This window comes from Macrobrachium nipponense, chromosome 6 (genome assembly GCF_015104395.2).
Source record: "Macrobrachium nipponense isolate FS-2020 chromosome 6, ASM1510439v2, whole genome shotgun sequence".
In the NCBI taxonomy this organism is placed as follows: domain Eukaryota; kingdom Metazoa; phylum Arthropoda; class Malacostraca; order Decapoda; family Palaemonidae; genus Macrobrachium; species Macrobrachium nipponense.
In genome coordinates this window covers 41,023,385-41,048,107 of record NC_061108.1, presented here as the reverse complement: position 1 = coordinate 41,048,107, position 24,723 = coordinate 41,023,385, and the positions used below count along the sequence as shown (strand labels likewise).

The 24,723-nt window shown below is 45.3% G+C and overlaps 1 protein-coding gene across 5 annotated transcripts in view; it reads left to right on the top strand.

Annotated features, from left to right (window-relative positions):
• The window catches only part of LOC135216371 (sideroflexin-1-like), a 185,789-nt gene that overhangs the window by 23,414 nt on the left and 137,652 nt on the right, over window positions 1-24,723 (top strand). For all 5 annotated transcript variants that reach the window (XM_064251628.1, XM_064251631.1, XM_064251630.1 and 2 more), the window contains exon 3: window positions 13,448-13,615. In XM_064251628.1, the coding sequence (XP_064107698.1) occupies window positions 13,448-13,615 (168 nt within the window). The remainder of the gene's footprint in view (window positions 1-13,447; window positions 13,616-24,723) is intronic.

The window sequence follows — 24,723 nt, the reverse complement described above, 5'->3', positions numbered from 1 at the left end:
AATAGGCAGCTTTAAGCATTATTATGGGGGGGGGGTGTTGTTGTCTGGGACACATCCCAGCAAATTTGGGGGGAACTGTATATAAAATTGACTTTTTTATGATAGAGTAAAGTCTTATGATATACTTACCAAACAACTACATGATTGGACCCTTCCCACCTCCCCTCTCATGGACATCCGGCACAAACAAATTGAGCTCTTCAGGTGTGTTGTACCTATATGCTTCCCAAAAGTGGGCGGGGTCAGTTGCCTACACCAGAACAATAGAATCACTAACACAAATTTTGAATATAGGCTGCCGCGAAAGTTGAAACTATAGCTATGTAGTTAATTGATAAGTACTATATGTATATGAAGCTTTATTTTATCATAAAAATGTCATTTCTGGGTTGACCTGTGTTCGCCGGTGAAAAGGATCCTGCTATCCACTTTTCTAGTATAAATAGTTTCTAAATATACCAGAGAAAAAAGCTAGCATTGGTATGCAGAGGTTACTACCCTCGCGCGAGCACCCGAAGGGCGTCGGGTATAAAGTTCAGGGCTTGTGAAAGCCACTATTCACAGGTCTCCTGCCATATAGAGTTTTCCCTCGCAAAAACCCCCATATGGGGTGAGCCAAGTCAACGGTCACACCTACATCGCCCCGTACTACGTACTACTGTTAATACCCGACTCGAGCGACATCTGCAATCCTGTTTAGAAACCTTTTTCATAAGTGACGCGTTTTTTCCTGCTCGCTTATTTACCGCTTTTGGTGTGTGTGTTTTGCGATGGCCTCCTCCGAGATGTCTCTTACACCGAAGTTGAGTACCCCAGTTTATGTTTAAAAATGTCATAATTGGAGAAAACACCATAAATATTCAAGTGAATAAATTAGAAAGTATATTTAAGCATTTTTAATATGAATTTTAGTTTCCTTTACATTACTAACTGATGGAGTACCTGCATCGGTAAGATACGTTTTCCCATGGCGAGCAGGCGCCAAGTAAGTGTGCCAGTTGTAGACGGCAACTAGAGTCAGTATGTAATTGAGGATGCAATAAACCACACGCCTCCACCACCGTGTATCTCTTATCCCACCTTGACATCCAATATGGCACAGTGATTCTTAAGGACCAATGTGACCCTCACCATGCCCTTCCAGCGTCACTCAGCGCAGTCCACCCCAAGGACCGCACGCCCTGTCGTCCCCCTTGGGCTTGTTCCTGCCCTGCAAGAAGCCAGGCAGGCCATGGCGGCACAGCAACAAATGATCAACTCCCTCCGCGACCGGATTACGACACATGCTACCCCTGCACCTCGTGTCCCTTCGTCTGCAGCCCCGGAGAAGTGCGAAATCGAGCTGAAGCCCGCCGCGTTCAGATCCTGGAGAAGGTCAATGGAATGTTGGATCGAATTGTGCAGACTACCGCCGCACGAGGTCTTCCACCACATCAGGCTATACTGCACGCCCCCTCTGCAACGAGCGCTGGACGCCAGATTCACCTCACAGGAATGGAGTAACCTCACCGCTACGGAAGCCATGGATTTTATTTGCGATATTGTGTTACGCCCTACAAACCGTGCTGTGTTATGGTCGGAGTTTTTCAATGTGATACAAGGCCCAGGCGAAAGCGTTAGCGATTATTTTTTTAAAGTGTTCCCAAAAGGCCACCGATTGCAATTTCCAGTGCCCTCAGTGTCAGTGTAATCTAGCCGAATATATGTTATTACCTAAGTTAATGGTGGGCCTAAGTGATGAGGCCATGCGTCGTCATGTGTACCAATGTAGCAACGACATTAATAGTGTTAGCGCCCTTAGGTCCAGGTGCTGTGCTTACGAGGCGGCCCATGTCGACGCCACTGCGCGCCATTGCAATTGGCGGGAAACTGTTGTCGCGGCTGGCAGAGATACCCGAGGGAGATCATCCGAATGCAACCGTCGCTGGTACAGGTAGGAGCCACCCACCCCCTTCCTGTGGGAACTGCAGCGGCCGCCACGCCCCCGGCAGAGCCTCATGCCCCGCCAAGTCCGCCGTATGCAACGGATGCCGCAAACAGGGCCACTATCACAAATGTTGCAGGAAATCCCATGCAAAAACGGCAGAATCCTTGACAGACGTGTCTAGTGCTGTGTCTGGTGCTGTGCTTGTTGCGGGCACCAACCTTGCCCGCCACCCAGTAGTGGAGGTAACAGTCGTCCACACCGCCACAGGAGTGCAAGCACCTGTCGCCGCCGTGGCGGACACCCGGGCACAGGTATGTGTGGCAGGCCCCTCCCTGCTGTCGCGCCTCCAAGTCTGCCCAGCAGCCCTTACACCCCGTGCCGGCTTGCGGGATGTGGCAAACCTCCCCCTGAAGTGCCTTGGATCTGTCGTGTGCCACGTCACCTTGCAAGGCGGCACCACGGAGCAGGACATGTACTAAGTGCAGTCGGCAAAGCACCTCTTCCTGTCGCTGGATGCCTGCAGGGACTTGAAGCTGGTACCCAAGGAGTTCCCCCACCCCTCCCCTGCGGTGGCACACGTGAGCTTGTTCGATGGCGTGGCCTGAAGGGCCGCCCAGGTACCACCCCGACCCGCCGAGGTGCCCCTGCCGCCCCAGGAGGAGCATGCGGCCAGACTGGAAGCCTGGCTCCTGCAATATTTCGCCACGAGGACGTTTAGCACAGCCAGAAAGCCACTGCCAGTGATGCAGGGGGAACCGCACCACATCCACCTGCTCCCAGGAGCCACGCCCTACGCATGCCACACCCCAGCATCGGTGCCAAAACACTGGGAAGAGGAAGTGAAGGCCCAGCTCGAAGAGGACGTCGCCTGTGGCGTCATAGAACCGGTACCTGCTGGGCAGCCGACCGAGTGGTGTTCCCGTATGGTGGTCGTCGCTAAGAAGTCAGGACAGCCGCGCCGTACAGTTGACTACCAGCGCCTCAACGCATCCTACCTGCGGGAGACACACCACACCCCAGCCCCATTCGACATGGTGTCTGGGGTACCCAAGCACACATTCAAGACTGTGGCGGACGCGTACTGGGGATACCACCAGGTGGAGCTAGGCGAGGAAAGTCGCGACCTGACCACATTCATCACCCCCTGGGGGAGATTTCATTACCGGCATACCCCCATGGGACACTGCTCTGCTGGCGATGTGTATACTCGACGATTTGACGACGCCATCCAGGACATCCAGAGGAAATACAAGTGCATGGACGACACCCTGCTCTACGACGACAGCATCGAAGGGGCTTTCTGGCACGGCTACGACTTCCTCGAAACATGCACAGCTAAGGGCGTCACCCTGAAGCCGGAGAAATTCCAGTTTGTTCATGAAACTTACCTGTCAGATATATATATAGCTGTATTTTCTGAAGTCCGACAGAATTTAAAAAACTTCCGACACACTCAGTGGTCGGCCAGGTGGTTAGTACCCATTCCCGCCGCTGGGAGGCGGGTATCAGGAACCATTCCCATTTTCTATTCATAATTTTTCTGTCGCCGGTGCTGAAAACACCTGTTTTCAGTACCTACCTGGAAACTTCATTGCCGCTAAGTATCCTAATTGTCTTTTGATTTATTTACTTGGATTTGTGGCTAGGCATACGCTATCTTAAATTGATTTGAATTTGATTCATTTTTGCATAAGATATCTGAATCTAGTTAGGCTAGTTTCAGAGGGGGTTGTCTGCAAAGATAGGGTGTGGCTACCGAAAGCTTCGGTAGATCCGCACTTGGTATGCACGAGGGGTTTGGGTCTTGCTTCTTTGTTGAGATTTGTCATGTAAGGAGTGTGAGACTTTGTCTAATTCCGTAAGGAAGACGTATGATTCGTATGTACGCAATTAAATCAGTAAACATGTCTAATTCCGTTTAAGGAAAAAGTATGATTCGTATGTACGCATTAATCAGTAAACAAAAGTCAGGGTAGTGAACCTGCTAACCTCCCTGTAGACTTTATTTTGCCTAACCCTATAGTATGGCCTACGGGTTATGAATATGTCTGCGAGAGGTGATCGCTCTCCTTCATTGTTGTGAAGAGTGCTACTTCTGTTTTTGTTACTCCTAACCCTGTAATGTTCCCTTCGGGCCCTAAAACAGTGTCTGTAGAGGTTATTGCCCTTTTCTCTTATACTCTTTCGATTCGTAACTTAGAATCGAAAGTGCTTGCTTTAGAGAGCAATAGTGAAGTGGCTAAGTGCATTGACAGTGCCCCTTGTGTAGTGGAGGGTGCGTCAGATCGGCCTTATAACGCCTCTAGGTCTAGACCTCTGTCGGACTCCCAGGACCACAGGGAGAGGGCATGTCGAAAGCCGAAGGAGGGTTACGAGGAACCCCCACCGATCTGGCGTCCTTCGGCAGTTTCTGATGCTAAATCCCCAGTCGAGCCAAAGTTCGTGCACGTGCACGAATCCTGAAGGATTGCTTCTCGTCCTCCGAGGCGTCCTCCCCGCGCAAGGGTTGGAGCTCTCGGAAGGACTCGCGCCCTCTAAGAAGCTTTAGAGAAGAGGACGCTTCACGTCCTCTCTCTCGTCAGGAGGGAACGTCAGATCCGCCCCATAACGCCTCTAGGCCTGGACCTCTGTCGGACTCCCAGGACCAGGGAGAGGGCATGTCGAAAGCCGAAGGAGGGTTACGGGGAACCCACATCGATCTGGCGTCCCTTCGGTAGGACCTGTTGACGTTTCCCAGGCTGCGGAAGATCGTGCACGTGCACGGATCTCGAAGGACTCGCGCCCTCTAAATAGAAGCTTTATAGAAGAGGACGCTTCACGTCCCCTCACTCTCTCGTTATGCGTTTCAGTGAGAAGTAAGAAGGCGAACGTCGCCTGATCACGTGTACGTCTTTCCACCGAGAAATATGAAAAAGAAGGCAGTTTCTCTCGCTTGTTTTGACGCCTGTCAGGAGCGTGACGCTTTTCTGCACGCTTCTTTTGACGCTCGGCTTGAACGGGACGCTCGGATGGACGCCAGGCGCGTGCCAGTGGACGCCGAGCGTCCTCGCCAGTGGACGCCGAGCGCGCGCCAGGACGCCGAGCGTCCTCGCAAATGGACGCCGAGCGCGCGCCAGCGCACACCAGGTTTGTCTCCTGGCTGAACGTTTCTGTTGAACTCTTCAACTTCAAGCTCTTGTTTAAGATTTGAGCCTCAAGAATGTGAAGCTTAAAGTGAACAGACAACTTCGTCTTCGAAACCCAGCAAGACCTCGGGTTTCGTGAATTCAAGAGGTCTCTGTCAATATTATATTGCTTTTCGCAAAGGTGGATGGAGTTAAGGAAAGCTCAAGGGAAGATCTCGTTTTCTCTACCGCAGTCAAGACTTTGCGATAAGGCAGTTACGGGTTATGTAAAGGCTCGACGTCTCGGCGACGTTCAGTAGGATTCTTGCAAAGGCATTCATCAAAAGGACGCTCTTCAGGAAAGCGCAAGACAGGACTTCCTTTGCCACACTGCCAATAAATTTTAAGCTTTAGCAGGCATTAGTTGTGATACGGGAGAGGAAGCTGGTTGGAGAGTTTCTTCCTCTTCCCAGGGTTTTTCAGATGATAGATTTTGTTAGTTTCTAGTCGGACCTACGCTGCCGAATTGAACATCGTCGTTCTACCTGCCGTAAGCCGTGTCTCTTAACAGGATTCTTGCCCCTTTCTCGTTTGAGACGGGAATCGGAAAAATAAAATGCTCGACTTCCTGGATTACGTTTTGTCAATTCAGTGACTTTCCCCCATTGACAATATACTATCGTTTTGTCAAGTAAGTGGGTATCCCCTCATGACAAAATATCTCTTTGTCCCGTAAATGGGTTAGTTCTCATTGACAAACATCTCTTTAACTTGATATTGCGTAAGCGAATAAGCTCTTATTGACCAAGATTCGGAAGAGCTCTCATTCGTCATTCGCAGACTCGTACAAGAAATAGACTTGTAGACTACGTCAATGAACGCTTATGTCCAATAACATAAGAAGCTTAAGCTGTTTGCTTCGATTCTCTAAGTTTTGTTCATGAAACTTGCCTGTCAGATATGTATGTAGCTGTATTTCCGAATTCAGCTATATATATGTCTGCCAGGTAAGTATGAACAAACTTTATTGTGATATAATAAATATTTTGCCTTGCGTTATTTTACTACTGGTTGGTTCAAGTCATACACGCTTGCTGTAGTTACCTCTTCGGATGGCAACCGAGAGGTCTATTGTCTATTATTTTAAGGACATTTAATCGTTACTCCCTGCAGCCTTTCAGGAGTTTCCGATTTATCTTTGACCGTTGTATGGTAGTGTTCTGACGACACAAACTCATCTATATATTTAGCGTTTTCTGTTTCGCTTAAATATACCAGCTTGAGAGTCTCTTTTTGCTCAAAAATAACGGACCTATTTCTTCGTAGAATAGGGTAGCTGGCAACCCAGACATAAAGTTAAGAGACGACGTTCGTAAGCTGCTGGCTGCTGTCACGCTGTGTCTGTCTCCCAGGTCCAACCGAGCCAGTAACAGATCGTGCGCTGTCATGCGCTGTAGGTTACGTCTCTCTCTCCCTGCGGGATTGGATGACTGACTACCGTATCTCTGTGCTGGTTGGTTACGTCTCTCCTGCGGGATTGACTGACTAACTGTATCTCTGTCCTACAATCACGGACTTTAGCCTAAGATTGAGGGGATTTCTTACGTGAATGAATAAACGTTGCATTCGTTTTGCCTTACTATGTTCAACAGAGTTATCTCTCAATCCTTTCGGTGCTCGTTACCGCACGGTATAGAACTACGAGTCTACCGCAACATTGCACTTTTATATGCTCTCCTGCTTAGGCAAAGCGCAGCCTTATAGGGAAGTAAGCATACTCGGGGACGGAATGGATGAGCTTGCTGGGGACCATTTCCTTCCTGAAGAAGTTTGTTTCCCCGAATAGACTGCAATTCAGACCACAGTTTTTTCCTACCGGGAAACTGAAATATTATTCAAGATCTAGGAATTATTCTGAACATCTCTCAGTGCGTCATGATAGAAAGAAGGTGCCGGACATCTGGATAGTGTTTCAGATGTCCTGGATCTTAATCTGAAAGAAGTAAATGCAATTCGGTCGTCCCTCCAGTCCTCGAAACGAGTTTTTGGAACCAGTGGTCCAGATCAACTCTGATATTCCACAGCTCTCTCATATCTTAAGAAGTATCTTCTCTCGTCCCTGTTCGAGTTTACGAGAAAGAGCCTATTATAACAACAGGCGTAGAATGTAACGATCCTCTAGAGGTTCGTTACAGGATTGCAAAAGTCCGTACGAATCGTCTCGATCGACGGCAGCAACTTTTGACTTCCGAGTGGAATCTTTCTTTAGAAGTAAGTTGAGAGTTGTGGAGACTTTAGGGACGCCCTTTCATTCTTCTCTTCGATATGTTGAGGACGAAGAGGCTTCTTCTTCTCTGCTCCCTTTTTCCTCGATCCGGGATCTGGTACCATTTTAAACGCCATCCTATGATATTAAACGGGGATGGATGTTTAGTCTTTTCCCCTTTTTCAATCGCTTAGGAAATGTAATGAGGATTTATGACGTCACAGGGAGCGACAATGACGCTGATCGCCCCATGTTGGCCTTCAGGATCTGGATTCACAGAGGTCACATCCTTCCTAGTTCACTTCCAAGGACCTTTTTCCGAGAGAGTCGGTCTACTCTAACTCGAAAGGTACCTATAACCTCTCCGCTCTGAGTCTGACAACGTTCAGACTATCGAGATGTTGACAGGAATAAGATTACCGTCTTCCATTTCCGTCTGAAGAAAGGGATAAGCTGGCAGTCACAACTATTAAAGAATACGCAAATATGTTGTTGACGGCTTTTGGGCTCAGAGATTTGCGTCTGTCAAACAACAAAGCCCTTCACGATCTTTGAGTTCTGTGGAATCTCGAAACTCGCTCACCATCTACTTTTTGTCTCACCTGTTTTCTCGGAGTCAGACACTCGTGCGAGATCAGGCGACATATAGTAGCCCTGAGTTTCTTGTTGACGAAGTCGGTTGCGTTTATTACACCCCCGATGATCGTGTAACATGAGACCAGGTTGGACTGTCAGGCATTCTTCCTTCGGGACTGAATCGCCTTTTTGCTCCTTGCTCCTTTCTCCTGGCACCAGAAGCTCGAGTCAGGAGTTGATTCGCTGACGACGTTGGGTTGCGTTGATACACCCCCCAAGGTTTGCTTAGATTGAATCGCCCAGGCAGTCCAGACACTCATCCTTCAGCGAAGAATAGTGCCTTATGGTCTTCAGGGTACAGCCTTGCTGTCCTTGATTCGTCTGACTGGTCAACTGGTCGGTCACCTGACTTTAGTACAGACGGACTGACTGTGCATGTCCAGATCGAAGCTTTCAATATGGAACTTAGACGTAGTCCTGAAGTTCTTGATGTCAAAGCATTCGAACCTCTCCTACCTGTTAACTTCTTGCATGTGATCAGGAAGGCCTTCTTCTAACCACCCTAGATACGACAAAGAGGGTTAGTGAGATTTTAAGCCATCGTCACAAGTTTTGGCTTTAGAGAACACAAGGCGGTGTGCTCTCTAACCCTTCCGTTGTGGCCTAAGAATGGAAACCCGTTTTGTCCTTGGGCCAGGAGCTTGGAAGCAAGGATGGCACAAGTTAGTGGGCAGGAGCCAGAGAGAGTCCTGTACCCTGTCAGGTCTCTCAAGTTTTATCTACATAAAACTCAAGAAAGTCGAAGTCATTCGGGCAATCTGCAGTGTTCCGAAAAAGACCAGACTTGCCCATATCGAAGAACACCCTGGCTTTAGTGTTAAGGAGTTCTTTCAAAAATGCTCCTTCATTGCGTTTGCACAAAGATTTTGAAATCTTTTTATCTGAATGCTCACAAGGTGAGGGCGCGGCCTCGGAAGCATTTCAACAGAGCATGGCACTCAGCAACATCCTGAGTACCATGTTTTAGCGAAGCAACTCTGTGTTCACTTCACACTCCCTGCGAGATGTGAAGATGGCATATGAGATCTGCTGCTCGCTAGGGCCATACATGTCTGCAGACACATCTTGGGGGCAAGAAGTACCACTCATCCTATCCTGTAGAAAATGGTTAGGAAGAGCTCTTAATTTAGTTGTTGAGTCGCCGACAACGGCAACTTCTTAACTCTTAAGCCTTAGTTAACACACCTTAACTTTGGCTAGGTTGGTCAGGTGGTGATATATATATTTATATATATATATATTTATTTTACTTCTTAGCCCTCATGGTATGGTCAATATGGTCTAGTCACATTGTGGTCACGCCCCCGTTGACAGATCATCTGGAGTGCACCAGCTTTATAGGTCTCTACCTCGCTGGCAACTCTAGTAAAGCAGAAGCAGACTTGGGTGACAGTAATCACGAAGTCGGCTATGCTAACAGGTGGAACCAAGATGTAAATCATCTGCATGCATTTGTTTCCCAAAATCCTTCTATTCTGTCCCTTCCCACCTCCAACGGTGGGATTCAGCTATATATATATCTGACAGGTAAGTTTCATGAACAAAATGATATTGTTATGATACAATAAAGTTTGTTCATACTTACCTGGCAGATATATATAATCAAGTACCCACCCACCTCCCCTCAGGGGACAGTGGAAATAAAAATTATGAATAGAAAATGGGAATGGTTCCTGATACCCGCCTCCCAGCGGCGGGAATGGGTACTAACCACCTGGCCGACCAACTGGTGTGTGTCGGAAGTTTTTTAAATTCTGTCGGACTTCAGAAAATACAGCTATATATATATCTGCCAGGTAAGTATGAACAAACTTTATTGTATCATAACAATATCATTTCGCAAGAAGAGAAGTGGACTTTGTGGGCTTCAACTTGGGCGGGGAGGCCTACAAGCCAACAGAGGAATGTTTGGCAGCCATCAAAAACTTCCCGATGCCGTGTCAGCCCTCTATCACCGACATAAGGGCGTGGTACGGATTCGTCAACCAGCTGGCGCCCTTCCTTGCAACAGCCCCCATCATGAACACATTCAGGGAGCTCCTCAAGAAGCCAACGGGGAAGTTAGTGTACTGGGACGAGGCACTCCGCACCAAATTCCATCACGCCCAGGACACGATCTGCCAATTAGCAAAGGACGGGTTGGCCTACTATGACAGGAGCCGCCCCACAGCAGCAATCACCGACTGGAGCAAAGAGGGCATAGGGTTTGTTATCCTCCAGCAGTATTGCGCGTGCAGCTCCACCGCCACGCCCTTCTGCTGCACGGGTGGGTGGCGCGTGGTGTTATGTGGCAGCCGCCGTCTCACCGCCGCCGTGGAGGGGGAGCCCCTCACGGTAGCCTGGTGTCTCCAGAAGGCGAGGCTGTTCCTGCTGGGGTGCCCCAACCTCACCGTCGTGACAGACCACCGCCTGTTAACCAAGTTGCTGGGGGATCGGGCCCTTACGGAAATCTCCAACCCCCGTCTCTTCAGGCTGAAGGAGAGAACCCTGCAGTACCGCTTCAGGGTCAAGTAGTATCTGCCGGGGAAGTGTAACAGTGCGGCAGACTTCCTGTCACGATACCCCGCCTTGAAAGCCGATCCCAGCACCCACGACGTGGACCTCGACGAGGACCTCACCGACGCCATAGCAGCCACTGTCTTGGCAGCAGTAGAGCACGACAGCTGCGTCATGGACGAGGCGAGTGTCAGACATGCCGCCGTCAGCGACCCCGTGTATCAGCTGCTCATGGCCAGGGTCCTGGCCGGGGACTGGGCCGATAGGAAGTCCCCGGAAATTGCATGCCTTCGGCCCTTCTACGGTGTCAGGGAGAGGCTGGCTGTCGTGTAAGACTTAGTGACATAAAACATTCCAAAACAGGGAGGCAAACGGTCCGCCTAGTTATCCCGGAGGCCTCTTTCGTCAGCAGGTGGCTGCCAACCTACGCGCGGGGCACCAAGGCCTGGACTCTATGCAACGACGAGCGCGCCAGACGGTATACTGGCCTGGACTCGAGGGGGACCTGCAGTATCGCCTTCAGCCCTTCTACGGTGTCAGGGAGAGGCTGGCTGTCGTGTAAGACTTAGTGACATAACATTCAAACAGGGCAACGTCCGCCTAGTTATCCCAGAGCCTCTTCGTCAGCAGGTGGCTGCCAACCTACGCGCGGGGCACCAGGCCTGGACTCTAGCAACTACGAGCGCGCCAGACGGTATACTGGCCTGGACTCGAGGGGGGGGACTGCAGTATCGCCTTCAGCCCTTTCTACGGTGTCAGGGAGAGGCTGGCTGTCGTGTAAGACTTAGTGACATAACATTCAAACAGGGCAACGTCCGCCTAGTTATCCCAGAGCCTCTTCGTCAGCAGGTGGCTGCCAACCTACGCGCGGGGCACCAAGGCCTGGACTCTATGCAACGACGAGCGCGCCAGACGGTATACTGGCCTGGACTCGAGGGGGACCTGCAGTATCGCCTTCGGCCCTTCTACGGTGTCAGGGAGAGGCTGGCTGTCGTGTAAGACTTAGTGACATAACATTCAAACAGGGCAACGTCCGCCTAGTTATCCCAGAGCCTCTTCGTCAGCAGGTGGCTGCCAACCTACGCGCGGGGCACCAAGGCCTGGACTCTATGCAACGACGAGCGCGCCAGACGGTATACTGGCCTGGACTCGAGGGGGACCTGCAGTATCGCCGCTCCTTGTGCGAAGAATGCTACGTTCACCCACCATCCCAAGCCGCGGAGGAATTCATCATCACGCTGCCCCCCGAGTACCCCTTCCAGATGACAGTAGCGGATATGTTCCAGCACGACGGACACATGTACATGGCCTACGCAGACAGGCTCACAGGTTGGCTGGAGCTGGCCCACTTCCCCCATGGTACCTCCTCCTCTCACATCAAGACCCAGCTATGTCGCTACTTCCCCAGGTGGGGGGCCCCGGAGCAAATCTCCACAGACACTGGCACTAATCTGGCAAACGAGGAAATGGGGGAATTTTTCAAGTTAGGGGGCGTGTCCGTGTGACTATCATCCGCCCAGTACCCGCAGTCCAACGGTAGGGCAGAGGCCGCAGTCAAGGTCGGGAAGCAGATAATAATGGCCAACACGGGCAGAGGCGGCAACCTCGACAGGGACAAGTCCTCTTTGGCTATGCTACAGTACCTCAACACACCCCTCCGCGGAATGAATAAGTCACCTGCCCAGATGGCAGCAGGCAGGCAGTTCCGAGACGGCGTACCTACAGCCCGCTGGCACCTCATGGTAGATAAACACTGGGGGGCCAACCCTCCCCCATAGAGAACGTCAGATGGCTGACAACGGTGCTGCCCTCACCGAGAACGGACCCTCCAGAACGCTTCCCGTCATCAACCCTGGCTCCCAAGTGCGAGTGCAAAGTCAAGCCACCAAGCTGTGGGACCGTACTGGTGCGACTCACATCATCGGGGCCCCAGCCAGGGCGGGCCACACCTGCCACGCATCCAGCCCCTCCCACGCCCAAGCAGCCACCGGTCAGCCACCCTACGCCCAGCCTGCAAGCAGTGCGGGAGTCACGCCCATCACGTCACGCCAGGAGGCCAGCTTGGATGAATGACTACATATGACGACATTGACTGTCATACACCCTTCTTATGTGTAATCATGTACATTACAGCAGCATCTGTTTATTTTTATTTTTTTTATTGGATCTGTCCCATTACTCTGGCGCATGCATCCAATTTAATCCATGTATATCCATGTATTGTTCTTATTACATGTATTGCTTATCCACGTATACCCATGTATTAATGGCGGGGGGGGGGGAGGATGGAGTACGTACCTGCATTGGTAAGATAAGTTTTCCCATGGCGAGCAGGTGCCAAGTAAGTTTGCTGGTTGTAGACGGCAACTGGAGTCAGTATGTAATTGAGGATGCAGTGAACCGCACGCCTCCACCACCGTGTATCTCTTGTCCCACCTTGACATCCAATACTAACCCTGTGTGCATCATATGCAGATGATGCACTTAGTGTTGGAAATTTAAAGGAAACTACCACAGATAATATGTTGTCTCCAGTTTGTAAGGCTAAGTGTGACTTTCTTTAGTTAATAAGTGTATATACAGCACTATAGTATTTCAGTTGTAGACTTAATGTGTACATATATTTTATGCAGGTTTACATGAATGGGTGCAAAGCTAAAAAAAATATTACTTTTAATTACTGACAAAAGTTCATGTAATGATATCCATGAGTAGAAAACCTGCCATTTTCAAGGGTTATCATTTGAGTGAAATATTTGCCAGCTTCCATTGCAAAACTGTCTTGATCCTTAAGACCGAATCAAATTCCTCCCCCTTGAGGTCAGTTTACAAAGTCTTCAAAAAGTATGCTATTGAGGTTTGATATTTAATCACAAAGAATCAACCCCAAATGAAATTGTTTTATGCATAAGAAAGAAAGTCATGATGAAAAATCTGTTAAGATTTTGTCTTTGATGTGCTGTGGTGTAGTAGTAGTCTGTTAAGTGATAAGTTTTGATGAGCAACTCTATACTTCAGGGGAGGAGAGGATGTCAATCTAGGTGAAGATGAGCTGTGGAGGGCCAAGAATATTTATGATTCAGCCTTTCATCCAGACACTGGGGAGAAGATGACCCTCATTGGCCGAATGTCTGCTCAGGTACCCATGAATATGACAATCACAGGGTGCATGCTTACGTTTTACAAGTAAGTTTTCAGTTAACTTGTGTAGATGCCAGTCAGTGTTTGTTATGAGGCAATGAAAGTTGTGTATAAATCTGTCAAGACCTTAGAGGATTAAATTTGTGCTGTCTTGTATTTCATGTATTAAGGATAAATATGCTTTTTTACTCCTAAGGCATAGAAAGTTAATATAGAAGCCTTTTTTACATTTTCATCAAGGATGGGGCCCTAAAAGACAAAAAGCATTTGTAACCAGGAGCTTCAGTAAGAGAGCTAAATCCGTGTGACTGGGAAGCTTTAGAGAAGCTAAATATGAAAATGCAGGCTAAGACAGGACTGTCAGATGATCTACCCCTGATAGTTTCACTCTTCTTGAAAGTTTTGGAAATTTTTTTTCACAAAAACGATTAGGAAAGGTTACATTTTATTATTTACTTACTCATTTCAACCTTTTTCCCTATGATCTAAAATTAGTATAATTTATAAACCATTGTTTCAGATTGTTTATTTCATGTGAAGTCAACAAATATGAAGATCAGACACAATAGTATGCTATGAACATGGTGAACTGTAAACCCTCTCAAAGTCTTAACATAATTGTTGTAGGCTAAGAATAAATGAGCTGTTATCAGTGACATTGTCTTATGTTGTTTCAAGGATACCTAAGAGATATAAAAGAATGCTTCTGAACTTAGACTTGAGAGAATATAGATGAGTTGGTGTCTACTTTGTCATAAAGGTACAGTGAGGATGCTAGAAATGTTATTCGTTTTAATGTTCACTGTGAATCTATGGAAATGTTTTCTCAATCTATATGCAATATCATTGTATGAAATTGATGATAGAGAAAATAAATGTTGTTCATACGCGAACAAACCTTCGGTCTTAGCAATAGGATCATTTCTAGCGCCCAGCTGGATCCGGTTAAAAAACAGATGAAAGCAAGGAATCTTTTGATATCTGGCAACGCATGCGTAGATCATTCACCTATGATCGCGCATCAGTCTTCCTTTTGACCGCCTGGGTGAGAGTCGTGTTAACCTCTCTTGGCCTTTTCCTGGTTCATTGCCTGTTTCGCTTCTGTTTAGTGTGTGTGTGTGTTTGGCTGGTATTATGGCTTCTTCTGCTCCTTCTGGGCATCAGCATATGTGCCCCAGAGTTCCATGTTTCCGTGTTCTCGTTTTCTGGCTTCAGCAGCGACCGACCCTCACATCACGTGCAGTAGGTGTCGTTCTAATTTTTGTACTATTACGAATCCTTGCACGGAATGCTGGGCATGGCCTAAGGAGCAGTGAAGGTCGTTTTATGGCAAGAGAGAACATCAGAGGGTTTCGACTCTTCCTACTTGGGAAGGTTTTGCGCCTCTTCCTGATGTTTCGTCTCCTGCAGTAGTCAACCCTCATGGTAGCATTGTTCCTGTGTCTCCTTCCTTTTCTTCCATTGATTCGTCGATGGAAGTATCGGGAGGCCGCCAGGCTAATGTTTGGAATGTAGCCCCTTCTTCCTTGGGAGTTTATTTGATTCCTGAGAAGGGTGAGGCTTTTTCATCAATCTCTTCTCTTCCAGAGTCGGAGGCATCCAAAATGGCGGCGATTTGGAAGACGCTCGCGCTAGGGGGTCCCCCGTCCTTGGAGGGGTTGCTAGTCCATTTTGTGGAGGCTCGCACCCCCCCTCCCCAGTCTGGCCAGACCATCCCCCCCTCCTCGAGGCCTTGTCTTTGTGGGTAGCAGCAGTCGGCCATCTTGTATTGCTCCGCCAGTGTCTGCCGTCGTCGAGTCTGAGTGACGCTGTGGTGCCAACAAGGGAGTTAGGGACGGGTCGTAGGGGGTGGCTGCCCTTTATGTGATGGCCGTCCTCAAGAAGAGGGAACTATGAGTTTCTTTTGCATCCAAAGGAGTAACATCATTGTAGAAGTCGGCTCTTCTGTTCTCGCCATTGCATAAACATCATTTGTTTCCACAAGCAACGGTGAGTGAGATTGCATTTCATATACACAAGAAGTCAACTCTGGACCTGCTGACCCAATCAACGAAATGCCAGAATGCCCCTCAAGTAGGTTCCTTCATGTGGTGAGGGGGTAAGGGATTCTGAATGCCTTCAAGCTTGCGAAGGCCGGATCCGGACAGAACGCCTACAAAACTTTTGGCATTAAATGGCATGGACATTTCCACTTTCGCAAAATTTTACTGCTTGGGTGAGTCTGGGCTGGGTTTGTGGTTTCGAGGGGGTTTGGATTCAAAGCTAATTGTGAGAGTTGTGGTGGTGAGTCGCCACCCAATATGGTTTGGACCTAAGAGATGGTGATGAGATTTTCCCATTGCTATCTTGAGGGCGGATTCATCTCCAGGGATCAGCCCATCAGAATCCAGGGGGGCCTGGCTTTTGGAATGGACTCCTGGCTTTTGTCTGGAAGCTTACCCATTAGCGGGGTCAGAACTCCCAGCAGGCAGATTGGCCTATACCTGGGCCACTGCAAGCATATTGGTGCCATCCCGAAAGGGTAGGGTATGGGGTAGACCATGGGGAAGCAACTTCTACATGTGCCATTGGTGGAGAATGTCGAACCCTTTCTAGGCCGCGATACCTTTTTAGTCTTCCCAAGCAGTAGTTGTGTGTGTGTGTATGTTTGCCCCATTCTTTTTTTCTTTCAAATTCCCATGAATAATCTCTTTTGCACACTGTCCCCTGGACCCCCCGACTCTTTGGCACTGTTGACAACCTTAGGCTTGGATAAGGGCCTCCCTTTGCCATCCCCAACCTCCTCCAATGAAAACAACAATGATTCTTTGATTGTTACTACGAGCCCTTATGTAGTTCAGAACAGAGGAAAGAATAGAAGGTTTAATCATAGAAATAGGAATGCCAATCCTGATATTGGAATTTTACTTGGATCTCAAGAACCTTAGACTTATAGCAAATATTTCTCTTGACCTTGACAAAAACATAAAAGAACTGAATATACTTGATGTCCATAGACATATTGTGAAGTGCATTGGCAGAGAACCAAAGATAGCCTCTCAAGGTGAAGGACGCTTGCTTGTAGAAGTTTCATCACCAGATGATAGTAGAAAATTACTATCTATTAATGCTGTAGAAGGAAGCACAGCAAAATGCACTCCTCACAAAACAATGAATCAGTCTAAAGGAGTAGTGTATAGTACTGAACTCTTACATTATTCTGAGGACACTCTCCAAAAAGAATTTGCTGATCAAAAGGTAGTTGAAGTGAGACGAATCAAGAAAAGAAGTATTGGGAATATTACATCCAACACCTGCTTTGATACTCACCTTTGATTTTTTGAGACTCCCTAAATTTCTGAAAGCTGCATGGCTTCATCTGCCAGTTAGACAGTATATTCCCGCTCCCAGAAGATGTTTCCATTGCCAAATGTTTGGCCATCTGATTACAGCATGCAGGAAAAAAGAAAGGAATGAACCAGATACAGGCAGTCCCCGGGTTACAACGGGGGTTCCGTTCTTGAGGCGCGTCGTAAGCCGAAAATCGTCGTAAGCCGGAACGACACTTGGAAATATGCCTTAAACTAAGAAAAAGTTAGAGACCTTACCTGTGTGACATGCAAGTATATTGCATGATGTGTAGTGTGGTTTATTTCAATGGCAAAGGATGGTTCTTGAAGGTATAATTCTTTATTAAACTCTTGTGACACTATAAAGCACAATGTACTACACTTAATCCTTAGGTAGATTATACACTAAACACTTTATTATGCACTGTACACTTCGTAGTAGTATTTTGTTAGATCCTGGAGTACACTAAAATCCCAGTCTGGTAGCTCTGGAAGGTAAAGTATTAACACAATTAGTACAAAAATACTACACAAAGTCCTGAATGCAATATGTAAATTATAGATATCAAGAGTAAAAGAGTTAATGTATGTTAATTAATTCCTTACTTTTAGTTATAATTCCTTACTTTGAGTTATATCAAGAGTAATAAAGTTAATGTATGTGAATTAATTCCTTACTTTTAGTTTAAATTTGTCGTTCAACGTACCCTGGATGCACAAAGTCTTATGTGGCCCCCATAGCCTACATCATTCAGGGGGTTCTGGAATGTACAAAAAATAATTAGTATGTCAGTAAGTACTCTATGCACAGTAAGTTACATACAGTAATATGCACCATACAGTGGTTTAATATCACATATATAACATGTATAAAAACTTAGTTAATGTATGTTAATTAATTCCTTACCTTTAGTTTAAAGTTGTCGTTCACTGTAACCCTGGATGGACAAAGTCTTATGTGGCCCCATAGCCTACATCATTCAGGGGGTTCTGGAATGTACAAAAAATAATTTTGTCAGTAAGTACTCTATGCATAGTAAGTTACATACAGTAATATGCACCATACACAGTGGTTTAATATCAACTGGTATGCATTATTGTAAAATGATTGGTCTACAACCCCCTGTTCAGCAGGAGTGGTACAGTATGTAATTCCATGAGGGACCTTGATCACTTTTATACCCATGTGAGAGATCTTGGTCACTTTTTTTTTATTTTTAGTATGTACGTATAAAACTTACTTAATGTATGTTTACTACTATGTATAATTCCTTACCTTTAGTACAGTAGTACATAGTTTACAGTTGTCGTGCTATGTTATGTAGTAACCCTGGACAAAGTTTTATGTGGCCCCATAGCCTGCATCATGGAGGGGGTCCTGGTTTTCTGGAATGTACCAAAAAAAGTATCAAAGTTAAGTCATGTTATGTATGTTTAGTAAGTTACATACAGTAACCATAGTACAGTGGTTATAACATGTACATATGTACATAATCAAACTTGGTTGGAAATTCCATGTAAAAAAAAGTTATGTACGTATGTAATATGTACTACTGTATGTAAAAAACCTTACTGTTCATACTTTGTTACACTACATGTTACATGTGATACGTATACTTTCCTGAAGGGTTTTTTTTCCATCCAAAAAATGGTGCTTCTACTTGTAGTTATCCCTTGATGACACTTGTAGTAACAACCTGGAGTTGTGTGAAAAATGTTGGTTCTGGAAGGAAAAAGGAAAAAGTAACAAAATTAGTGTACAAATATACACTACAGAAAGTTGTGAATGCAATATGTTAATTACTGTAGATATATCAAGAGTCACTAAAAGAGTTAATGTATGTTAATTAATTCCTTACTTTTAGTTTAAAGTTGTCTTTCAATGTAACCCTGGATGGACAAAGTCTTATGTGGCCCCATAGCCTACATCATTCAGGGGTTCTGGAAGGTGTACAAAAATAATTTTGTCAGTAAGTACTCTATGCATAGTAAGTTACATACAGTAATATGCACCATACAGTGGTTTAATATCATATAAAAACATGTAGTATAAAACTTAATTTAGAAATTCCTTACATAACTTACCACTTTTTTTAGTGAGTTCTCAAAGCTGTTACTAGGTAAGGTTGGTGGGAGATGGAGGTGGAGGTGTAGAGCATTCATGATAAGGATGCATTCCAAACCTAACTTCAGTGTGCTTTATCACAGATAACAGGCTAGGATGATGGGCAGTCTGGAATGAAGAATTAATATTAAAGGACAGTATGTAACATCTTAGGTGTACAAAATTTATTGTACGTATGCAAACATTAAACACAACTGAGAATTCCTTACCTTCAGCAAAATGAAGACATGTAGGCTATGTAGAGGTCTGGTTTATGTAAGTCACAGGTGCATGCCAGTCTGGAATGATAATGTAATACATATGATTATAGTATGTATGTTACATACATAACATGGTTATTACATATGTAATATTAAAACATTAATAAAAAAAAATGTCCTTACCAAATTCTAGTGGTTGGCTTGCTTACTGGGATGGCCATATGGTACATGAGAGTGGGTGGCTGGGCTATGGAGTGGGCTGGGCAGGTGCTTGGGAGTCTGGAATGATAAAAAATATATAAAATGATAGTTACTACTACTGTAACTACTGCACATGTTATTACTGTTTGAACATATGTAGTGTGTAATACGTATGTTCAATATGAAAAAAATGAAGAATTCTTTTACCTGAAGGAATGGGAGAGGTGATACTACTCGTATCAACTGATTTGGGCTCTGGAGAGGTGATACTCGTTATCAACTGATGAGGGAACATCTACATCTGGAAAGAATGATAGGGTACATAAATATATTATAAGGTGGATGTAATTGTAGCATATGTACACTTTTAATAAAATTTCAAAATTTCTATTAGCAATTTATAAAAACATTTTATACAAATTTGTTAAGGATTCCTTACCTGATGTATAGGGCGAGGCATCAAAACCATGGAAAGGCTCAGGGTCCATCTGGGTCACTGTCACTATCAAAGGGGTCTGAAATGAAAAAAAAAAAAAATAATAAGGTTATGCAACATCAAACACATTGTACCACTATGTAAGTTAGTGTACGTATGTATGTAGGGTGTAAACAATTTCCAACATGAAAATGAGAAAAATGAAATTGCTTACCTGATTGTACAGGTGGGCGGGCTGATACAGAGGGTCCAGGTACAGGGGGATCTGGAACTGTCACAGGTAGTACAGGGAGATCTGGAACTGTCACAGGTAGTACAGGGAGATCTGGAACTGTCACAGGTAGTACAGGGGGATCTGGAACTGTCACCACTTCTGCAATAAAATTACAAATGATGAAAATTAATGAAGTTACAATTTACTCTTACATTTAGTTGTTACATTAAAAAATTAACACATTTTTAATATGTACACTATGTAAACACATAAATTAGTAAAACAGTTCAGAATTCCTTACCAGGACTAGGAGTGGGAGGTGGTGGTACTGGAGACTTGTGAAAGAAAGTGTCAAGCCTGGACTGCACACTTCTCTTCGTCTGCTTCTCCTTCAGGGGTCTCCTTGTAGAAAAGTCACCAAATCCATGATTCCTCTCTTGATTTTGTCAAACCTAGAAACGTTAGGGTCTTCTGCCTCAAAAGAAGCCAAGGCTCTCTCCAGATGAGTAAAACCCTCTGACAAGCCTTTCACAGTTAATGACCTGGGTTTTGGCTCTGGTGCCGCCTCCTCTTCCTCAATCATTTGTTGTTCAAGTTCAAGTAAGTCCTCTGCAGACAATTCCTCTCCATGGGAACCCAGCCAGCAGCTCTGTTACATCATCAGGTTCAAGATCTAGTTTCAGCCTCTTGCTTAGCCTACGATCTTCCTCGTCACAGTCTCGACGTCTTCTGCCTGGTCAAAGCCTTCAAAAACTGTGCACAAACTGTGGACACAGTTTCCTCCAGGCCCCATTTAAAGTGGTCGTCTTCACCTCGTCCCAAGCACTTGCAATGTTCTTCACTGCATCTGCAATGTTGTAGCCCTTCCAGAAATTGCTTCAGTGTCAACTCCTTGTTAGCTTCTATGGCCCTCAAAGCAAAACGTATGGTCCTTCTAAGGTAGTAAGCCTTGAAATTAGCTATTACTCCCTGGTCCATTGGCTGTATCAGCGATGTGGTATTGGGTGGGAGGTACACCACCTTCACATTAGGATGCATGTCGCTCAAATTTGAAGGGTGACCAGGGGCATTGTCCAGGACTAAGAGGGCCTTAAAAGGCAGACCCTTCGAAGTCAAATACCGCTCCACTGCTGGCACGAAATGGTCATTGAACCAATCTTCGAAGACCATTAAGGTAACCCACGCCTTCTTGTAGATTTCCAAATCACAGGGAGTTGACTCTTGAAAATGCCCTTGAAAGCCCTGGGATTCTCGGCCAAATACACCAGCAAGGGCTTCAGTTTCAAATCACCACTTGCATTGGACCCAAACAGCAAAGTCAGTCGCTCCTTTCCCAGCTTTATGGCCAGGTGCTGACTTCTCCTCCTTGGAAAGGTACGTTCGATTTGGCATTCTTTTCCAAAATAATCCAGTCTCATCCACATTAAAGACTTGGTCAGCCGTGTAACCACCATCCTTAATTATCTCAGCCAAACCACCTGGAAAACTTTCTGCTGCTTCGCTATCAGCACTAGCAGCTTCACCTTGCAGCTTCAACATTATGCAAAATTTGCACGAGCTTAAAACGGTAAATTTTAAAACCAACCTCTACTCGCGGAAAATTCACCATCAGCACTGCCTTCGCCAAACATTTTTCACTACTGCTCATCAGCAGCGCTCTAGCCTTCTCCTGGATCACACTTAAGCTCACCGGAACACGTCGCTGGTTCTGGTCCTCCAGCCAGATCATGAGCAATTTCTCCATTTCAACAATGCTCTGGCTACGTTGCTTCTCGTTTTATCACCGTTGACTTCATCGGTGCAGCATCCTTAACATGCTTCAGAATACGTTCCTTATCCTTCACAATGGTTACCCACCGTGGTCCTGCTCAAGCCTAAAGAAACGGCCTATTCGGTGTTAGTTTCTCCCTTCTCCGAAACGCTTTTATCACGTCATATTTGACCTCCATCGTGATGACCTTCCTCTTCTTGGATGAACTATCATCGGAGGAAGTACTTTGGCGTTTAGGAGCCATTGTAAATTTGCGAAAATGGCAAGGAATTTCAGCAACGTCTCAGCACACAACCTAGTGAAATGCAGGCAGGCACGCGATTGAAGTGGCGTCCTTTCGTATTGTTACGCTTGGCGTCCTCGACCGTCGAGGTCGTTGTTCGGTCAATTTACCATACAGTTTAATACCGTTAATTAATTTATGCACCTCCGCTCAAAAACTAGTTCTGCATATGAGGTATCGTTAAAAAGCATAACAAAAACGTCGTAACCTTGGAATTTGTGTTGTAATCTAACCAGAAACTTAGTTTTTTTAATTATGTACTGGAAACAAGCAATGATTTTTCATTATATTTGCGCTTTTGGACTGTTTTAAACTGCGCATCCCAAGCTAGTGTATTCATTCGCCCGCAAACTAGTCCGCATATGCGGCGTCACTAAAAAAAAATTAAAAAAATAACGAAAAAAAAAAAGTGTCAAAAATCATCATACCTAACAAAATTTTTGTTGTAATGTAACCAAAAACATATTTTTATTATGTACTGTGCTAAACTATAAAGGATTTTTATCATAGCATGCGTTTTTTAAAAAGCGTCGTTAACTCGGACGCGTCGGAAGCGTCAGCGTCGTAACCTCGGAACAAGCGTCGTAACCCAGGACGGAATTTCCATGAATATTTAAGAAAAAAGCGTCGTAACCTCGGAACGTCGTAAGCCGGAAACCGTCGTTAAGCCGGGGATGCCTGTACATGCTTTAACTGTGGAAGAAAAGAGCATGGGAATTGTGAGCTTACTCCATGCTGCCCTAATTGTGGGAGAGACCATAATGCATCACATAAATCATGTATCAAGTATATAATTGAATAAGAAACACTTGGTATCAAGACTCAAGAGCGTATTACCTTTAAAGAGGAAAGACAAAAGACTGCTGAAATTCAACACCCAGCAGTCATTTGTAGATGCAGTAATAGGAAATGGGGAAAGACAAAAGAAATTGAATCTCAAAAAGTCTAATGAAGATAAAGAAGAAGAAAATGGATTCTGGGACAATTGTCAACAAGATGACATTAAGTGAAGAGTCTGTAACAATGCCCGAATCAAAAGTCAAGCACCTTGAGAAAGGAGATACTTCCGCAGAAGAAGTTAACAAGTCAGAAAAAAAATTAGTAAATCTTCATCATCTTATGGTTCAGCTGACCCTCATAGAACATCTGAATTGATGGAAAATAATGAGTTATGTCCCACCATCTTATCTTACAACACAGGAGCAACAAATGTAGAACCTAAGGCAAACAAAATGTTACACTCAGATCACCTTGGTTTAGGCAATAAAACTAGACTAATTGAAAATGATAAACCAGATACTAATAAGTGATCACTTGGTACATTCAGATGACCCTCTAAGTACTCTTTCGACATCTGGAACTCTTCCAAAAGTCCGTCTCAAAACTCAGATGTCATCTACAAAGAAAAAGCATAACAGAACGATCTTGGACAGAGGATCATCCTGTAGAAAATAGTTATTTTCTCTGTTATATTACAATGGAACTGCCAGGAACTTCGCGCTAAATATGAAGAGCTATAACCCACTATGCTTAGCGCTACAAGAGACAAAGCTAAGCAACAACAAAAATTTTGCTTATAAAGAGTTTTTTTGCGTTCTGCTCCCAATTCCCTTTACAGGGAAATTCAGGTGGAAGTGCTCTTCTTGTAAGATGAGATATTGCTCACTCAAAAAGACACAATTTGTTCATTGTATGTATCTCCCTCCTAATAACCCAATACTTGAACGACAGTTAACACACTTGTATGAACAGCTACCTTGACCATTTCTTATATTGGGAGACTTTAATGGTCGACATGAACTTTTGGGTGACATTTTAACAAATCAGAGAGGCAACCTTATCTTATCATCATTAGAAAATTCAGGTATGACCCTTTCGAATACTGAAAACCCACCCATTTTCACATTCAGACTGGCACATTCTCATGCATTGACTTATCTATCACCAGTTCTGATACATTCATATACTTCAACTGGGACGTGTTGGATGATTTATATGGTAGTGATCATTCCCCAATTGTCATCAGAACTGAGAAATATGTGCCAGTATACAGAATGCCTAGGTGGTGTACCAATAAAGCAAATTGGCCCCTTTTCCAGGAACTTAGTTATATTGAACTAGATGCAAAGGATGTGCCAACAGTAGGAGAAGCAGTGTTCTATTTAACAATGATTTTTATGTTTGCAGCAGAAAAGGTAATCCCAAAGCCTGTTCCATGGTGGAATGTTCAATACAAAATAGGACATAAAGCCATGAGAGCCGCTTTTACTAGGTACAGAAGACATCGATGTGAATGCTACTTGATCTCCTTTAAAAAGGCTCGAGCCAAATTCAGATGGCAAATACAACATGCGAGACGAGAATCATGGATACTTTTTATGACAACAATTACCTGGAAAACACCTATGACCAAGATATGGACAGTTATTATGAAAATAGCAGGATTGTATTAGCAGGAAAGTATAATCCGAGTCCCCTCCCTGATTTAAAAGTCAATGGTGACTTTATAACCGACTCAAAAGCTGTAAGCAATGTTTTTGCTGAACATTTTGCAATGATATCAAGCAGGGATGAAAATTCTCTATTCTACAGGG